Source organism: Cynocephalus volans, chromosome 5 (genome assembly GCF_027409185.1).
Source record: "Cynocephalus volans isolate mCynVol1 chromosome 5, mCynVol1.pri, whole genome shotgun sequence".
NCBI classification, from domain to species: Eukaryota; Metazoa; Chordata; class Mammalia; order Dermoptera; family Cynocephalidae; genus Cynocephalus; species Cynocephalus volans.
In genome coordinates, this window is record NC_084464.1 from 44,321,294 (window position 1) to 44,341,777 (window position 20,484).

The 20,484-nt window shown below is 39.9% G+C and overlaps 1 protein-coding gene across 1 annotated transcript in view; it reads right to left on the minus strand.

Annotated features, from left to right (window-relative positions):
* TSBP1 (testis expressed basic protein 1) overlaps positions 1-17,799 on the minus strand; it is a 93,235-nt gene extending 75,436 nt beyond the window's left edge. Inside the window, 2 exon segments of the mRNA XM_063098275.1 lie at positions 15,806-16,235; positions 17,731-17,799. Coding sequence (XP_062954345.1) covers positions 15,806-16,235; positions 17,731-17,799 — 499 coding nt within the window.
* Positions 17,800-20,484: the final 2,685 nt, after the last annotated feature.

Consider the following 20,484-nt stretch of genomic DNA (forward strand, 5'->3'; position numbering starts at 1 on the left):
TAGGATGTGATCATGAAAGCAGTTTGCTAAAGTGACTGGAAACAAACATTGTGGAATTAAAGGAATGAAGGAATCATGAGGATTGAATGTTGTGTGGACCATCAATAGTTAACAGGACCAAGAATGGGAACTCTAGATGAGTTAGACCAAAAAGGAGGAGTAGTTAAAAGCATGTGTCTAAGTAAAATAGGAGCAGTCCTAAAGGTTCAAAGGGATCACAGTTCCTCTCTCTGTCTGGGAGTATTATGGGAATACAGTTACACTTCTCTTGGGAGGTTTGAAAGGGAAGGGTTTTTTGCAGGGGAAATCTAGGCATCATTCAGTGTGAGGAAGCAGAGAAAGACTCATAGCTTGTATTCTCAATCAGGGTAATAGTGTCCTTAAAAGGGGAAAAATTGGTTGTTGGAGGGTGAAAAAAATCCTACTCTTTGACATATAAAGCACAGATATAAATATAATATGTGCATGTATACAGTATATTTGTGATATTAAAATTTCATGGGTGTGAGTGATTAGGAAAAAGCTGTCTAAAAAGGCTCTTTAGGGGGCAGGTGATGAAAAAAAGATTGAGAAACACTGCTTTATACAGAAAGGCTGGTGGTATATGTAAATCGACTAAGGTTTTAATAGAGTAAAATGAAAAGAGGTAGAAGAGAAATTGGCAAGAAGGTGATGATTCAGAGGATGAGATTGTATTTGAATGAAAATAAGATTGAGACAAAAAAGGTCATTATATAATGATAAAGGGATCAATCCAGCAAGAGCATACAACAATCATAAATATATATGCACTCAACATTGGAGAACCCAGATATATAAAACAAACACTATTAGACCTAAAGAGAGAGATAGACCCCAGTACAATAACAGTTGGGGATCTCAATAGCCCTATCTCAACATTGGACATATCATCTTGGTAAAAAATCAGCAGAGAAACACAGGAGTTAAACTACTCTTTAGTCCAATTGGACTTGGCAGACAGGTACAGAACAATTCATCCAACAAATACAGAATATATATTTTTCTCATCAGCACATGCAACATTCTCCAGGATAGACCACATGTTAGGTCATAAATCAAGTCTAAACAAATTCAAAAAAATTGAAATCATTTTAGGTATCTTTTAAACCACAATGGGATAAAGGTAGAACTCAATGAACCTCTGGAAACTATACAAATACATGGAAATTAAACAACAACATAACATGCTCCTGAATGACCTATTAGTCAAAGAAGAAATTAAGCAGGAAATTTTTAAAAAACTAAATGAAAATAAAGATATATCATACCAAAACCTATGGGATACTGCAAAAGCAGTACTAAGAGGAAGATTTCTTGCAATAAATCCTTATGTAAAAAGAATAGACTTCAAATAAATGACCTAAGGTTACACATCAAAGAACCAGAGAAACAAGAACAATCCAATCCAAAAATGAATAGATGGAAAGAAATGATAAAGATTGAGCATAACTAAATGAGATAGAGACAGAAACCCAACCAAACCCCCCAAAGATTGACAAAACAAAAACTTGGTCTTTTGAGAAGATAAACAAAATAGCCAACCATTAACTAGACTAACTATAGAAAGAAAAGACTGAAATAACAAAAAACAGAAATGAAAAAAAAGACATTACAACCAATACCACAGAAATACAAAAATTATTAAAGGCTGTTATGAACAACTATATGACAATGAGTTTAAAAATCTGGAGGAAATAGATACATTTCTGGACACATACAAACTATCGAGATTGAACCAAGAAGAAACAGAAAACCTAAACAGACTAATAACAGGCAAAGATATTGAATAACTAATTGGCAATCTCCCAACAATGAAAAGCCCAGGACTAGATGGCTGCCCTGCTGAATTCTACCAAACTTTTTTTTTTTTTTTTTTAATTTTATTTTGTCGATATACATTGTGTCTGATTATTGCTCCCCATCACCTAAACCTCCCTCCCTTCTCCCTCCCCCCCTCCCCCCCAACAATGTCCTTTCTGTTTGCTTGTTGTATCAACTTCAAATAATTGTGGTTGTTATATCTTCTTCCCCCCCCCCCCCGGTTTGTGTGTGTGTGTGTGTATGTGTGTGTGTGAATTTATATATTAATTTTTAGCTCCCTCCAATAAGTGAGAACATGTGGTATTTCTCTTTCTGTGCCTGACTTGTTTCACTTAATATAATTCTCTCAAGGTCCATCCATGTTGTTGCAAATGGCAGTATTTCATTCGTTTTTATAGCTGAGTAGTATTCCATTGTGTAGATGTACCACATTTTCCATATCCACTCATCCGATGATGGGCATTTGGGCTGGTTCCAACTCTTGGCTATTGTAAAGAGTGCTGCGATGAACATTGGGGAACAGGTATACCTTCGACTTGATGATTTCCATTCCTCTGGGTATATTCCCAACAGTGGGATGGCTGGGTCGTATGGTAGATCTATTTGCAATTGTTTAAGGAACCTCCATACCATTTTCCATAGAGGCTGCACCATTTTGCAGTCCCACCAACAATGTATGAGAGTTCCTTTTTCTCCGCAGCCTCGCCAGCATTTATCGTTCATAGTCTTTTGGATTTTAGCCATCCTAACTGGGGTTAGATGGTATCTCAATGTGGTTTTGATTTGCATTTCCCGGATGCTGAGTGATGTTGAGCATTTTTTCATATGTCTGTTGGCCATTTGGATATCTTCCTTAGAGAAATGCCTACTTAGCTCTTTTGCCCATTTTTTAATTGGGTTGCTTGTTTTCTTCTTGTAAAGTTGTTTGAGTTCCTTATATATTCTGGATATTAATCCTTTGTCAGATGTATATTTTGCAAATATTTTCTCCCACTCTGTTGGTTGTCTTTTAACTCTTTTAATTGTTTCTTTTGCTGTGCAGAAGCTTTTTAGTTTGATATAATCCCATTTGTTTATTTTTCCTTTAGTTGCCCGTGCTTTTGGGGTCGTATTCATGAAGTCTGTGCCCAGTCCTATTTCCTGAAGTGTTTCTCCTATGTTTTCTTTAAGAAGTTTTATTGTCTCAGGGTGTATATTTAAATCCTTAATCCATTTTGAGTTGATTTTAGTATACGGTGAGAGGTATGGATCTAGTTTCATTCTCCTGCATATCGATATCCAGTTATCCCAGCACCACTTGCTGAAGAGGCAGTCCCTTCCCCAGTGAATAGGCTTGGTGCCTTTGTCAAAGATCAGATGGCAGTAAGTGTGTGGGTTGATTTCTGGATTCTCTATTCTATTCCATTGGTCAGTGTGTCTGTTTTTATGCCAGTACCATACTGTTTTGGTTATTATAGCTTTGTAGTATAGCTTAAAGTCAGGTAGTGTTATGCCTCCAGCTTTATTTTTTTTGCTGAGCATTGCTTTGGCTATTCGTGGTCTTTTATTGTTCCATATAAATGTCTGAATAGTTTTTTCCATTTCTGAGAAAAATGTCTTTGGAATTTGGATGGGGATTGCATTGAATTTGTATATCACTTTGGGTAGTATGGACATTTTCACTATGTTGATTCTTCCAATCCAAGAGTATGGAATATCTTTCCATCTTCTTGTATCCTCTCTAATTTCTCTCAGCAGTGGTTTGTAGTTCTCATTATAGAGATTTTTCACCTCCTTGGTTAACTCAATTCCTAAGTATTTTATTTTTTTGGTGGCTATTGTAAATGGGCAGGCTTTCTTGATTTCTCCTTCTGCATGTTGACTATTGGAGAAAAGAAATGCTACTGATTTTTGTGTGTTGATTTTGTATCCTGCTACTGTGCTGAAATCATTTATCAATTCCAAGAGTTTTTTTGTAGAGGTTTTAGGCTGTTCGATATATAGGATCATGTCATCTGCAAACAGGGACAGTTTGACTTCATCTTTTCCAATCTGGATGCCCTTTATTTCCTTCTCTTCTCTGATTGCTCTGGCTAGTACTTCCAACACTATGTTGAATAGGAGTGGTGAGAGTGGGCATCCTTGTCTAGTGCCTGTTCTTAAAGGAAAAGCTTTCAGCTTTTCCCCATTCAGGATGATATTGGCAGTGGGTTTGTCATATATGGCTTTAATTATGTTGAGATACTTTCCCTCTATACCTAACTTATAGAGGGTCTTTGTCATGAATGAGTGCTGAACTTTATCAAATGCTTTTTCAGCATCTATAGAGATGATCATATGGTCCTTGTGTTTGAGTTTATTAATATGGTGTATCACATTTATTGATTTGCGTATGTTGAACCAACCTTGCATCCCTGGGATGAATCCCACTTGGTCGTGATGAATAATTTTTCGTATGTGTTGCTGTATTCTGTTTGCTAGTATTTTAGTGATGATTTTTGCATCTATATTCATCAAGGATATCGGCCTGTAGTTTTCTTTTTTGGTTATATCTTTACCTGGTTTTGGTATCAGGATGATGTTTGCTTCATAGAATGAGTTTGGGAGATTTGCGTCCGTTTCAATCTTTTGGAATAGTTTGTAAAGAATCGGTGTCAATTCCTCTTTGAATGTTTGGTAAAATTCTGCTGTGAATCCATCTGGTCCTGGGCTTTTCTTTGTTGGGAGCCTTCTGATAACAGCTTCAATCTCCTTTATTGTTATTGGTCTGTTCAAATTTTCTACGTCTTCACGGTTCAGTTTTGGGAGCTTGTGTGTGTCCAGAAATTTATCCATTTCCTCCAGATTTTCAAATTTGTTGGCGTATAGTTGTTTATAGTAGTCTCGAATGATTCCTTGTATTTCAGATGAATCAGTTGTAATATCGCCTTTTTCATTTCTAATTTTTGTTATTTGAGTCTTCTCTCTTCTTTTTTTTGTTAGCCATGCTAATGGTTTGTCAATTTTATTTATCTTTTCAAAAAACCAACTTTTTGTTTCGTTGATCTTTTGAATTGTTTTTTGGTTTTCAATTTCATTCAGTTCTGCTCTGATCTTAATGATTTCTTTCCGTCTGCTAACTTTCGGATTGGATTGTTCTTGTTTTTCTAGATCTTTAAGGCGAAGTGTTAGGTTGTTCACTTGCCATCTTTCCATTCTTCTGAGGTGAGCATTTAATGCAATAAATTTTCCCCTCAATACTGCTTTTGCAGTATCCCACAGGTTTTGGTATGATGTATCATTGTTTTCATTAGTTTCAATAAACTTTTTGATTTCCTGCTTGATTTCTTCTTGGACCCATGTGTCATTAAGTAGAATGCTGTTTAATTTCCATGTGTTTGTATAGTTTCCAGAATTTCGTTTGTTATTGATTTCTAATTTTAATCCATTGTGGTCTGAAAAAATACATGGGATAATTCCAATTTTTTTGAATTTGTTGAGACTTGATTTGTGACCTAACATGTGATCTATCCTGGAGAATGATCCATGTGCTGATGAGAAGAATGAATATTCTGAGGTTGTTGGATGGAATGATATCTGCCAAGTCCAGTTGGTCTAGAATGCTGTTTAGATCTTGTGTTTCTCTGCTATTCTTTGTCTAGATAATCTGTCCAATATTGATCGTGGGGTGTTCAGGTCCCCTGCTATTATGGTATTAGTGTCTATCTCATTCTTTAGGTCTAGTAGTGCTTGCTTTATAAATCTGGCTGCTCTGACATTGGGTGCATATATATTTATGATTGTTATGTCTTCTTGATGGATGTGTCCTTTTATCATTATGCTGTGGCCCTCATTATCTCTTTTTATGGTTTTTAAAATCTATTTTGTCAGATATAAGAATAGCTACTCCAGCTCATTTTTCATTTCTGTTTGCATCGTAAATCTTTTTCTAGCCTTTCACTCTTAGTCTATGTGAGTCTTCATGGGTGAGGTGGATCTTTTGAAGGCAGCATATAGTTGGGTCCTCTTTTTTGATCCAGTCAGCCAGTCTGTGTCTTTTGATTGGGGAATTTAATCCTCTTAAATTAAGAGTTGTTATTGAAAAGTGTTGATTTATTCCTAGCATTTTATTGATTTTTGTTTGCATGTCATAAGTGTCTTTTGTTCCTTTCTTTCTGATTTACTGTTTATCTTCTGTATTTGTTGGTTTCTTGGGTTGTAGATAAACTTTTTTTTTCTCTTCATTGTTTGCATTTTTATTTTACTAGTGGGTTTTGATTTTTCTTGAGTTTTTATGGTGGTGGTAGTTATTTTTCAGGTACCAAACCTAGTACTCCCTTGAGAATTTCTTGTAAGGGTGGTCATGTGGTAGTGAACTCCCACAGTTTTTGCTCATCTGAGAAATATACTATTTGCCCTTCATTTTGGAAGGATAGCCTTGTGGGGTAGAGTATTCTTGGCTGGCAATCTCTGTCTTTTAGTATTTTGAATATATCATCCCATTCCTTTCTGGCTTTTAGGGTTTGTGATGAAAAGTCTGATGTTAGTCTGATTGGGGGTCCCTTATAGGTGATTTGATGCTTCTCTCTTGCAGCTGTTAAGATTCTCTCTTGTCTTTGAGTTTTGCCAATTTGACTATAACATGTCTTGGAGAAGACCTTTTTGGGTTGAGTACAGTTGGGGATCTTTGAGCTTCCTGAATCTGAAGATCTGTGTCTTTTCCTATACCTTAGAAGTTTTCTGCCAGTACTTGTTGAATATGTTTTCAATACAATCTCCTTTTTCCTCCCATTCTGGAATACCCATGACTTGGATATTTGAGCGTTTAAGGTTGTCTGATATCTCTCTTAGATTTTCTTCAATGTTTTTAATTCTTTTTTCTTTCTTTTTTGTCTGCCTGTCTTATTTCAAACAGCATATCTTCAAGGTCAGAAGTTCTCTCTTCTGCTTCTGCAAGCCTGCTGGTTAAACTCTCTGTTGTGTTTTTTATTTCATTGAATGAATTCTTCAGCTCATCAAGCTCTGCTACATTCTTTCTCAGGGCATTGATTTCCTTGTACATTTCTTCTTTCAGAGCCTATATACTTTTCCTTGTTTCATTGTGTTGTCTAGCTGAGTTTTCTTGTCTCTCATTTAGTTTCCTTAGAATTATCACTTGAAATTCCTTGTCCGACATTTCAAGGGCTTCTTGATCTATAGGATCTAGAGCTTGAGGGTTATTAACCTTTGGTGGTGTACTTTCTTGATTTTTCATATTTCTGGTATCTTTCCTATGATGTCTAGTCATTGTGGAAAGGGATTTCATGGTCCACTGGCTTGACACTATTGTCTGGATAGGATGCTGCTGGGGCTGCCAATTTGGCACGGCTGCTCACTTTGTCAGTGTCTGCTCAGTTGCCCACTGGTCCCTTGGGCGTGTGATTGCCTTGGGTCTTGGGACTCTCTGGGGAGGCACCTCTCTGGTCGGTGTGCACTCGGCTGGGCTGGGGATGGAGTCTAGCGGCGGCGAGGCCTACCTGCTCAGTCGCGTGCTGGTGCTGTGGGGTGTGTGGTCTCCACTCAAGGTACATTTTGACTGACACAAAATTCATCTACCAAGATTTCCAAGTTCATTTCTTGGAAATCTCCTTCTAGTTTCTTATTTCTAATTATTTTTATGCTGCTTAATTTACCATAAGAAACAGACACTTTTCTTGCCCCCCAAAGAGCTGTCCTGCATGGAAACAGCAGAATGGATGAATATGAATGCATGAACTTAATGTGTTCCAGCCACTGATTCAAGGGCTTCTCATGTTTCATTTAACCCTAAAGCCTGTGCTAGCCTCTAAGATGTAGGTAACATTGTTATTCTCATTGGAAAGATGAAGAAATCAAGGCATAATGTGTTCAAGTAACTTTCCAAAGGTGACACAGCTGGAAGTGAAGGAGCCCTCTTTGTTTTTTTTATTTTATTTTATTTTATTTTATTATTATTTTTTTTTAAATTTTATTTTGTCGATATACATTGTAGCTGATTAATGCTCCCCATCACCAAAACCTCCCTCCCTTCTCCCTCCCCCCCTCCCCCCCAACAATGTCCTTTCTGTTTGTTTGTTGTATCAACTTCAAATAATTGTGGTTGTTATATCTTCTTCCCCCCCACCCCCGGTTTGTGTGTGTATGTGTGTATGTGTGTGTGTGAATTTATATATTAATTTTTAGCTCCCTCCAATAAGTGAGAACATGTGGTATTTCTCTTTCTGTGCCTGACTTGTTTCACTTAATATAATTCTCTCAAGGTCCATCCATGTTGTTGCAAATGGCAGTATTTCATTCGTTTTTATAGCTGAGTAGTATTCCATTGTGTAGATGTACCACATTTTCCATATCCACTCATCCGATGATGGGCATTTGGGCTGGTTCCAACTCATGGCTATTGTAAAGAGTGCTGCGATGAACATTGGGGAACAGGTATACCTTCGACTTGATGATTTCCATTCCTCTGGGTATATTCCCAACAGTGGGATGGCTGGGTCGTATGGTAGATCTATTTGCAATTGTTTAAGGAACCTCCATACAATTTTCCATAGAGGCTGCACCATTTTGCAGTCCCACCAACAATGTATGAGAGTTCCTTTTTCTCCGCAGCCTCGCCAGCATTTATCGTTCATAGTCTTTTGGATTTTAGCCATCCTAACTGGGGTTAGATGGTATCTCAATGTGGTTTTGATTTGCATTTCCCGGATGCTGAGTGATGTTGAGCATTTTTTCATATGTCTGTTGGCCATTTGTATATCTTCCTTAGAGAAATGCCTACTTAGCTCTTTTGCCCATTTTTTAATTGGGTTGCTTGTTTTCTTCTTGTAAAGTTGTTTGAGTTCCTTATATATTCTGGATATTAATCCTTTGTCAGATGTATATTTTGCAAATATTTTCTCCCACTCTGTTGGTTGTCTTTTAACTCTTTTAATTGTTTCTTTTGCTGTGCAGAAGCTTTTTAGTTTGATATAATCCCATTTGTTTATTTTTCCTTTAGTTGCCCGTGCTTTTGGGGTCGTATTCATGAAGTCTGTGCCCAGTCCTATTTCCTGAAGTGTTTCTCCTATGTTTTCTTTAAGAAGTTTTATTGTCTCAGGGTGTATATTTAAATCCTTAATCCATTTTGAGTTGATTTTAGTATACGGTGAGAGGTATGGATCTAGTTTCATTCTCCTGCATATCGATATCCAGTTATCCCAGCACCACTTGCTGAAGAGGCAGTCCCTTCCCCAGTGAATAGGCTTGGTGCCTTTGTCAAAGATCAGATGGCAGTAAGTGTGTGGGTTGATTTCTGGATTCTCTATTCTATTCCATTGGTCAGTGTGTCTGTTTTTATGCCAGTACCATACTGTTTTGGTTATTATAGCTTTGTAGTATAGCTTAAAGTCAGGTAGTGTTATGCCTCCAGCTTTATTTTTTTTGCTCAGCATTGCTTTGGCTATTCGTGGTCTTTTATTGTTCCATATAAATGTCTGAATAGTTTTTTCCATTTCTGAGAAAAATGTCTTTGGAATTTTGATGGGGATTGCATTGAATTTGTATATCACTTTAGGTAGTATGGACATTTTCACTATGTTGATTCTTCCAATCCAAGAGCATGGAATATCTTTCCATCTTCTTGTATCCTCTCTAATTTCTCTCAGCAGTGGTTTGTAGTTCTCATTATAGAGATTTTTCACCTCCTTGGTTAACTCAATTCCTAAGTATTTTATTTTTTTGGTGGCTATTGTAAATGGGCAGGCTTTCTTGATTTCTCCTTCTGCATGTTCACTATTGGAGAAAAGAAATGCTACTGATTTTTGTGTGTTGATTTTGTATCCTGCTACTGTGCTGAAATCATTTATCAATTCCAACAGTTTTTTTGTAGAGGTTTTAGGCTGTTCGATATATAGGATCATGTCATCTGCAAACAGGGACAGTTTGACTTCATCTTTTCCAATCTGGATGCCCTTTATTTCCTTCTCTTCTCTGATTGCTCTGGCTAGTACTTCCAACACTATGTTGAATAGGAGTGGTGAGAGTGGGCATCCTTGTCTAGTGCCTGTTCTTAAAGGAAAAGCTTTCAGCTTTTCCCCATTCAGGATGATATTGGCAGTGGGTTTGGCATATATGGCTTTAATTATGTTGAGATACTTTCCCTCTATACCTAACTTATAGAGGGTCTTTGTCATGAATGAGTGCTGAACTTTATCAAATGCTTTTTCAGCATCTATAGAGATGATCATATGGTCCTTGTGTTTGAGTTTATTAATATGGTGTATCACATTTATTGATTTGCGTATGTTGAACCAACCTTGCATCCCTGGGATGAATCCCACTTGGTCGTGATGAATAATTTTTCGTATGTGTTGCTGTATTCTGTTTGCTAGTATTTTAGTGAGGATTTTTGCATCTATATTCATCAAGGATATCGGCCTGTAGTTTTCTTTTTTGGTTATATCTTTACCTGGTTTTGGTATCAGGATGATGTTTGCTTCATAGAATGAGTTTGGGAGATTTGCGTCCGTTTCAATCTTTTGGAATAGTTTGTAAAGAATCGGTGTCAATTCCTCTTTGAATGTTTGGTAAAATTCTGCTGTGAATCCATCTGGTCCTGGGCTTTTCTTTGTTGGGAGCCTTCTGATAACAGCTTCAATCTGAAGGAGCCCTCTTTGGAACACAGGTGCTTTGGCCCCAGGACCTACACTCTCAAATTCTGTACTAGTCCTATTGAGTTTAGAACTCTGCATCTGACTGGGTGACTGGGACATTAGACTGGGAGAAGGAGGTCCTACCTGACTGCTTCCTGGTCAGCAGAATGAAGAAGAAGGAGGCAACCTCACCAGACAGACTGCACCCCAGAAAGTCCATCATCCTCCCCGGAACAAACACAACAGAAAGCATGAGTGTGCCTCAGTGAAGTGTAATCCACCCAGCATACTCTGTGGTTTCCACTGGTCTAACGAGGAATCAACATCCACCCTGTCACGATCAATAACATGGGCTTGGCTCGGCTCCATTTCTCTGCAGTTATTAATCATTTCTAATCCCTTACCTAATTTATTGTACTTTATTTTTTAGGCCTAGGGGAAGCTTTCTGATTAAGATAAAAAGCACTCCTGTGCTAAAGGGACAATAGTATTAAAACAAAACAAAACAAAAACTCCTTAGGTCCATCTGTTGTGATCACACAAAAATTATAGAGAAGGATTCAGATATTTTTTCCCATTCTTCTCCCAGCCCCTCCTACAAAGTTCTTCACTGCAGTTTTCTAGATGTGGAGGGAAGAGGAGGAAGGCCTCGAGTCCCACGTGCAGCCAGGAAGCCAACATTCGTGCCTCTGGAGAACCCAGGGGCATGGGGATGCCTTGGAGGGTGAAGGAAAGAGCAGTGGAAATGGGCTACAGAAGAATGTCAAGGAAACTACCTTCTCTGCTTTTTTAGTATAGTCTTGAAGACATATAGGAATGAATGAAAGAAATAGCCCAACTGGTAGAGATTGGCAAACCTAACAAGCTCATTGTACCAGCATAATCAAAATATTTCTACACAGCTAAAGTGTTTAAAACTTACCAAGACAAAGATAGAATGCGAGCTTTAGTGTTGAAAAATAAAAAATCTAGAGTAAAAAAAGTCTAACACTTATTATATCTGATGTGTCACTTATTTTATTGAAGGAAAACTTTCTTCACAGCAAGCAGAAGAACCAGTTCTGGAGCAAGGTAGAGTCAGTTACAGTTTCCCTTTTCCCAAAAACTAATGACAGAAAGATTTTATTGGGTGTGGGGAAAAATCAACAGTCTGAAGTGAAGATTATGAATTAAATGATTCAAGAGATTATTATTACTCTAATAATACCCTATTTGCTTTCTTAAAAAAAACATACTTTCATTTAAAAGAAACTGATATGAGCCCAGTCACAATACCTAGATCTAAAAGAGAACTAGAATGTTTATATTAAAATGAGACTGAGTGTTACAAGACAGCACAGACCATTCATACCTTGCTACTTGAAACCTACCACTCACTGTCCCTGTTTACACATGACATGATCCTATATATACAGGAAGACCTAAAAACTCTACCAAAAAACTCCTAGAGCTGATAAACAATTTAGTAGTCACAGGATACAAGATCAATACACCAAAATCAGTAGCATTTTTTTACACCGACAACAAACTAGAAGACAGAGAAATCAAGAAAACAAGCCCATTTACAATAACTATCAAAAGAATAAAATTCCTAGGAATAAATTTAACCAAGGAGATGAAAGATCTTTACAGTGAGAACTACAAATCACCACCAAAAGAAATTAAAGAGGAAGGCAGAAGAGACATTCCATGCTCATGGATTGGAAGACTTGATGTTGTGAAAATGTCCATATAGCCAAAGAGATCTACAGGTTCAATGCAATTACCATCAAAATACCAATGACATTCTTCACCAAAACAGAAAAAACAATCCTAACATTCACATGAAACAACAAAAGACTTCAAATAGCCAAAGCAATCCTGAGTAAAAAAAAAAAAAAGCTAGAAGCATTACCCTACCTGACTTCAAATTATAATACAAAGCTTTAGTAACCAAAACAGCATGGTACTGGCATAAAAACAGACACATGGACCAATGGAATAGAATAGAGAACCCAGAAATCAACCCATATACTTACAGCCAACTGATCTTCAACAAAGCCTCCAAGAGTATACATTGGGGAAAAGACAGTCTCTTCAACAAACGGTGCTGGGAAAATTGAACATCCATGTGTGGAAGAATGAAACTAGACCTGTACCTCTCACCATATACTAAAATCAACACCAAATGGATCAAAGACTTAAATATAAGACCTGAAACTATAAAACTCCTAGAAGAAAACATAAGGGAAACACTTCAGGATGTAGGACTGGGCAAAGACTTTATGAATAAGAGCTCAAAATCACAGGCAACAAAAGAAAAAATAAATGGGATTGTATAATACTAGAAAGCTTCTGTACAACAATGGAAATAATCAACAGAGTGAAAAGACAACAGACAGAATGGGAGAAAATATTTGCAAACTATACATCCAATAAGGGATTAACATACAGAAAATTCAAGGAACCTAAATAACAGTAAAAAAAAAATCTGAAAAAAAATGGGCAAAGGAACTGAATGGACATTTCTCAAAAGAAGACATACAAATGGCCAACAGACACATGAAAAAATGCTCAACATCACTAATCATCAGGGAAATGCAAATCAAAACCACACTGAGATTTCATCTCACCCCCTTTAGACTGGCCATTATCAAGAGAATAACAAAAGCTGATGAGGATATGGTGAAAGGGGAAGCCTTCTGCACCGCTGTAAATTAGTGCGGCCATTATGGAAAACAGTGTTGAGTTTCCTCAAACAGTTACGGATGGAACTGCCATAGGATCCAGCAATCCCACTTCTGGGTATATACCCAAAGGAATGGAAATCATCATGTGGAAGGGATACCTGCACTCCCATGTTCATTGCAGCTCTATTTACAATAGCCAATATATGGAATCAACCTAAATGTCCATCAGTGGATGACTGGATAAGGAAATTGTGGTACATATACACCATGGAATACTACTCTGCCATAAAAAAGAATGAAATACTGCCATTCTCAGCAGCATGGATGAACTTGGAGAAAATTATGTAAAATGAAACAAGCCAGGCACAGAAAGAGAAATACCACATATCCTCACTCATAAGTGGGTGTGGAAGGAAGGAAGGAAGGAAGGAAGGAAGGAAGGAAGGAAGGAAGGAAGGAAGGAAGGAAGGAAGGAAGAAGGAAGGAAGAAGGAAGGAAGGAAGAAGGAAGGAAGGACAATTGCAATAATACATTGAACTTTCAGAAGGGGAGAACAGAACTGTGGTTACTAGAGGTGCCAAAGTGAGATGGGGAGGGGAGCTAGCAAGAAATTGGTTAATGGAAACAAGGAATGATTCTGTTTTATAATGATGAACATGCTAATTATCCTGATTTGATAATTACACATAATACACAGGTATTGATATTCAACTCCGTATCCCACAAATATGCATATTTACATATTATTTTTCAAAAAACTAAAAGTAAATGAGATAGATAAAAAAAAAAAAAAAAGACTGAAGGATATTGGCAATGCCCCTGACTCCTTTTGTGAAAAGAAGAAACTTTTTTTTCCAAGTAAGAGCAGAGAAAGCCCCACAAAGTCCACACCAAGCACCATTCCTCAGCCATGTGAACTTAATCGTGTGAACCCACACTTGCTGCAAACCATTTTACAGGCTTGTGTTCCTTTGAGTCTTTTATGTTAAAGCAGGGAGGGAGGCCCACAAATGAACTCTAGAAAAAAATTGTTCAAATCAATGATGCTTTTGAAGAATGCTGTGAAAATGCTCAGGGACAGATTTGTGAGAGAGAATGAAAGGGGAAAGTAACTGCCTTGGACCAGGGTTCTCAATCGGGAAGGAGGTGGTTTTGGCCTTAGAGGACATTTGACAATGTCTGGAGTCATTTTCGGTTGTCACACTGGGATGAGGAGACGTATAATGGGTAGAAGCCAGGGTGCTGCTAAACCTCCTGCAATGTGCAGGACGGCACTGACAGCAAAGAATTATCCAGCCCGAATGTCAATAGTGCCAAGAAAAAACCCTGCCAGAGACTATCTGCTGTCAGTGTGCTGAAAACCTTTGGCATGTTTTTGATAAAGAGATAATTGGACTTAAATCGTAAACTTTAAATTAAAATGTTTTAATGATAAGCTTTTGACATCTCTTTCACCATTTGAATGTGCAGCAAAAATCTTCTGAAACTGCTTGTCTTATTAAACATGGTAAATTTTGGTTTTGTCAAGATATATGATCTAATCTGTATATGTAGCATCAAATTCTCAAAAACCCATATTTCATTTAATTCCCTGGATAAAGTACAAGCGTTCAACTGCAGCAATAAGTGGAAGCTTGTGTTTAGGCGTCGGTGAATAACGATTCTGAATTCCAGGTCTATGTCTCCACTATTGAAATTCGTATCAAAGAAAATTACAAATTACTGCTTATCGTGGGTTATTAGAAATTTCTTAGGTAAAAAGCCTCAAATGTTAAATCCTCAAAATGTCAAGTAGCCATAGTAATTAAGTGGTGAGAATAAAGTAATTCAGTTCACAAAGTTTGAAGTTTATGTTCTGTATAGACCTTATAAACAGCTGCAGTTTATCACATGTTGAAACACTACATTTTTATAGAGAAAGCAAAAATAAAATGAGTTCTAGGAGGCAAGGTGACTTTGCTTCGACTTTTGTGACCTTGGGTGTCTCACTTTACTTTTTTGAATCCCTGCTTTTTCTCCTCTGTGATGGAGACAATCATTGCTAACATTTTTCTAGCCGTATCATCACCATGTGACAGACGAGAAAATCAAGGCTCAGAAAAACAGCCCAACATCATACATGACAAAGGAATAGTACGAGCCTGGTTTTCTTCTTTTTAACCCCGGTGCTCTTCCTCACCCAGCCTGCTCCACAGGAGCGCTGTGGGGATTAAATGAGCTGTGACATCCCTTTGAAACATGTGCAGTGGGGTGTAAGTATGAAGCACCCGCGAGAGGTGTGTAACAGGGGCAGCATTTCCCACAGGACGCTGACTGCACGCTCTACTTCCTCCTTGTAGGCGACGTCCCTGTTCCTATGACCATCCTTCACCAGGGACTCTCCACACCTCTCAAGTGTCTCCCTCTCTCCTTCAACGTGAAACGGGGGCAGCTGAGTCTTCTCGTCACCTGCTCGCAGGTGTGCCCTTCATCACACAGCAGGTGTCCACAGACAGGTCTGAGGGCTGGGGTGCACGGGTTGGAGCCAGAACTGCAGAACACTAGAGAGGGCGGAGGCAGCCCCGGATCCCCGGGGCCTTGGGCGGAGGCAGGGTTAAGGCCGCGTCTCCCCAGCTGAAGGCGCAGCCAGGTGCCCGAGGCTCGCTGTGAAAATGACCTTCCAGTCAGCGTCGCACGCTCATTTCCTACCAGCGACAACCCTCTCAAAAGTGAAACGAGACAAGTGGACTTTGACCGGGTTCAGTTTTGAGTTCTGTAGACACACAGACACAGCTGTGACATCGGCACCCGTCACCCTCCCCAGGAAGCCAGGGCGCTCGTTCTGGGTCCCCGTGTTAGGTCCCCGCGCAGCCCTGCGGCCGCAGCGCCTCCTGCGGTGCCCGTCGTCTCCCTTCCCTCCGCCCGACACTCGCCAGAGATTCCGCCGTTCGTGCCGAGTTTCCACCGGAACGCGGTACTCACAGGGCTGGACATCAAGCACATCGCCCCTCGGTTCACTGATGAGGACACCGAGGCCCCTAGACGGGTAGACCGGCCCGGCCTCCTCCAGGACGAGCGCCAGCCGCGGTCCCCGGTGGGCGGCTGTGCTGCTCCTTTCACTTTGGTTCTTTGTCGCCCTCTACTGGGAAGTAAAGGGATTCGTTACTCTGAGATACAGAAGAAATTTAATGAGCTTCTGAACACAAACTTTGGGCACAAAGAGCATAATGGTAGAGGTTATAGGCACATTTTTGTGTATTTTTGTTTCAGATTTTTCTCTACATTCCTACTGTCTGTTTTATTTGGGCTAGACGGGGTCTGCAGATGCAGTCTCAGGGTTTTAAGAGTCCTCCAGAATATTTTTAGATTTAATTCTAGATTTGCACTTCGATCTAATAATTCAAGTACATGCAGCATTGTGATGCTAGAAGCTTTGAGCTGAATTTTCCCGGAGTCTCTTTCCCTCCCGTGTTATGATCAGCCGGTAATTGGGCCACCTAACTTGAGGTTTAAAGCTTCAGTTTAAAGCTCCTCCTCACTGTGGAGCATAAGGGGTTTGAAGAGGAGAAGGAAAAAAAATTAAACATTGATGGGGGTAAGAGGACCTCCTTACCCTGTTTTTCTCTCAATTAGACTAGAGAGTCTACTCCCCACTTCACCTCCGGTTCCCAGAATAGCAGTGGTGCCCACAGTCTTCTCTCTCCTGCAGTGACACTGAAGAGTAGCAGCAAAGGGAAAGCTCCCCAAGGCAAGAAGAAGTGGGTCCTGGAAAACTCAAATATTGGATTGAACGTTTGCTGCCTAAAATGCTGGCATGCAGTGCTGCAGCAAGAAGAGAGCTTGGTGTTATGGATGTAACGGTCATCATCACCAAAATGGGAGGGCCAGTGACGACCAGGGAGCATGAAGGGACCAGGAGAAATCACTACATGTCCCGCGGACATGGGAAGGGCCTCCGCACCAACCCTGCGCCACCCCCTATTTCAGCACTTAGAAATATAGAAATAACCCTGGGCACTGGGGCAGAGGTGAGGGGAGGTTGCTTATTAATTTTGTGAAAGCCACTGCCTTTATCTGGAAGTTATCAGATTATAATAGTGCTTGTCATAAAAATAGCAATAGGAAAATACAGAAATTTTATTTTTTCACACCTGAGTTTGTGGTGTGACTACCCACTGCACACATTCTGCATTATCTTGATATATCGTGTTGGAATTCTTCCAGGAGTCTTAGTATCCATATTTGAATTTTTGTTTATGGTCAGGCACGTTAGCATCAACTGACTCCTAAAAGAAGCTCTGTTTAACCTTTTGCACATCTTTTCTCACAAACCATTTACGTACACTTTCTCAGAGGCTCACCAGTTTTGAGATAAGAACTGTGCCCTAAATTACATAATGTATTACGGGTGGCCACATTGTGTAGGGACACACGGCTATGTGGGGGAGAAAAATAAAACACAATCTCTTTGCCATTCTGATTAGAGTCCGCATGTGGGAGAGGCAGGAAAACAAGGTAAATGCCGACAGCACTGAGAAGACAAAACAAAAAGGATCTGGGAGAGGGCAGGAGACAGAAGGGAAGGCGAGTCATGGATCTACATGGCCACCAGAGGGCAGCAGAGACATGCTCACGGTCTTGGCCCTCAAGTGCTTTTCATCAAGGCACTTGGAAATGTTTCCTCCTCCAAATGCTGCTGTCATGCTTGACCAACATTCACGACTGCCTCGTCCAGTAGATGACAAAAAGAGCACTGAGCTTAGGGTGCCTGAAATTTTAGTTCTAGATTTTTTTTTTTTAATCAATTTGGGCAAGCTTTACTTTGGATAAGTCTGTTTATTTCTGGGGTCTCAATCTTCTTAGCTTTAACATAGGGATAATATGTGCACTGCTCACATTAAAATATTCTTAAAAGAACAGAGTAAGAATGTAATCAAGATACAAAATCCCTATTTAGGTATAAGGTGTCGTTACTGGGAGTGGAGAGTCTAGGAAAAAAGGGAGACTAGAACAAGAGAGGGATAAGAATTGAGAATAAGAAAACGATGTTCGTCCAAGAGACATCAGGAATCTGATGGATCTTGGACGTGACCGGAGCCATTGTGCACACAATAAGCACAAAATAGCCTCCAGCCTTGTCTTCCACCCCAGCACCAAACCCTTCCCCCTTCCCTTTATGAGAAGCCTCGTGACTTCTGCAAAACAGAAACCCCCTTTGCTTCTGCAAGGACACAGTTCTCTGCCGGGATCCCCTCCTTGATTATATCAGCCAGCCCTCTACACCCTATACAAGCTCTACCACCCCCACACCTGGTGCTGTCCCCCATTTTCAGGGAAGCCCCGGGCTGCCCACCACTTTGAGTGCAGCCCAGCAGATTCTTTTCCTTTAATAAAGCTTGAATGGTACCTGGCGTCTCGGCTGCCTTTCTTTCAGAATCTTGCTAGGAAAATGGAAAAATTCAGGTGCTGGTCATCCATCAGCTTCTATTCTTGGGGATCTAGTGGAAAGCCTTTTTTGAGAGTTGTCAGATCAACACACCAGAAAGGTAATTTATTTTGTGGAGTCCCCTAGCAATGAAACTTTTATAAACGCAGAGTTCCCTCAGATAAAGGAAAGAAAAATCAGCAGCACTCCTATCCTGGTGGCCTGGCAGTATGCCATTCTACAGCGCTCTTGATTTGCCTTCTGACTGCTGGGGAGAGAACAGTGACAGTAGCCCTGAGATGCCCACACAAATGCTGAGTCTCGGGTGTGGTGTTCTTGAGATTACTGAGGGGAGGGTTGATGCTCACAGGTGGACGGTGACCTTTTCTCCTAAGTGTGACCACAGTTCAGTCAGTGCCTCGGGAAAGGATTCTGTTCTTTCAATCACTCCTCCTCCTCCCCCTTTGAACCCTCGAATCACTACAGACAACAAAGTCTGACCTTCTGTTGTTCTTTAAAAGAAACCTGAGGCTCTGAGTTATTGTTTAAAACAACATTTTTTTGGATTTGTTCCTCTTGCAAATGTGTTTTTCTGACATAAGATAGCAGATAGTCAGCTTTGGGAGAGGAGAATAATTCCCTCCCTTTAAGGTGATATTTGAACCTGAAGTGCTGGGTTCAGGCTGGCCATTACAGGGTAAGCGCGGGAGCAGGGCACAGGAGGAAGCTGACTGAATGGGGCAAGTTCAACCTCACCTCCAGGAAGGCCGGGCCCTGAAGGGTGGTGTGCTCCAAGGTATAAATACCCTGGGGATCAGCTCAAGACATGTAGGGACAGAAAGGAGGTACTCTGCTCTGTGACTACATTGGCGCCCCCTCTGTGATATTTCAGGGTCCATTGGGACAGAGGTGATAAAGGAGTAAACTATCAGAAAACAGCTCTGAGGGCTCCTTGGGGTGTAAGCTTCCTCATCCTACCCCTTTCTTACCCAGTGTCACCTTGACCTCAGCAGGAGACACAGTGGACGTAGAATAGGGCTTCTCCTCTTGAGACTTCCAGAGCTTAGGGCTGTGACGAATGTCCCTTCAAATCAAAGGGAAGCACAGCATTGCCATCCGGCCAAAGCCTGAGGAAGAAAAAGAATCAGCCCCAAAGTAAGCTCCTATGGACTGAGGACTCACTGAAAGGAGAATGAGGAAGACGGTGATTCCTACAGTTCATGCCACGAGAACAGGGTGACTAATTGCCCCAAGGACTCGCCTCCAGACCCTGCTTTCTCAGCAAAATCTCTCTGCATCAGAGATTTGACAGCAGAAGTCAATCAAAAAGAGGAAAAAGGAAAGAAAGATAAAAAGGAAGAAAGGAAGGAAAGAAGGAAAGAGTAGAACTGCTGGAGAGCGGTACTTGAAACAGCCAAACATTTAGGCGTGGGGGACCGAGGCAATTCTTGGTTCTGATGATCTCCAGGCTAAGCCCAAGAGCTCTTTGCACTGTTAGATCCGTCACTGTCTCAGAATCCAAAAAGTGTCTGACAAACCAGTTCCTTTGAAATTTTTAAATTTAAAAAATTTACATTTAAAAAATTTTTAAATTTAAAATTTTTACTTTAAAATTCACTTTTATGAAAAATTTACAAAAGTATAGAATAATCACTAATATCATCCATGATTTTTTGCAAATGATAAAATTACATAAGATTGATTCTTCTGTGGGTTTTAGCCTAAAAGAAAATATAAAAATGTCAAAATGTATAAATTGTGTGCAAGGATGTTTCTACCAATATACTTCTGATGAAGAGTGAAGTTTCTGGGAAGAGATGTAAACACGGGTGACGCTCACACCAGTGGACTAGCCAACCAATGCAGTGTCTCACCTGGAGAATTAGGATGGCCAGAGAATGCGTGTTAACACCGTCGCACTCCTCCCAGGATCCCCGAGAACCTGCACTCACAGCGATATGAG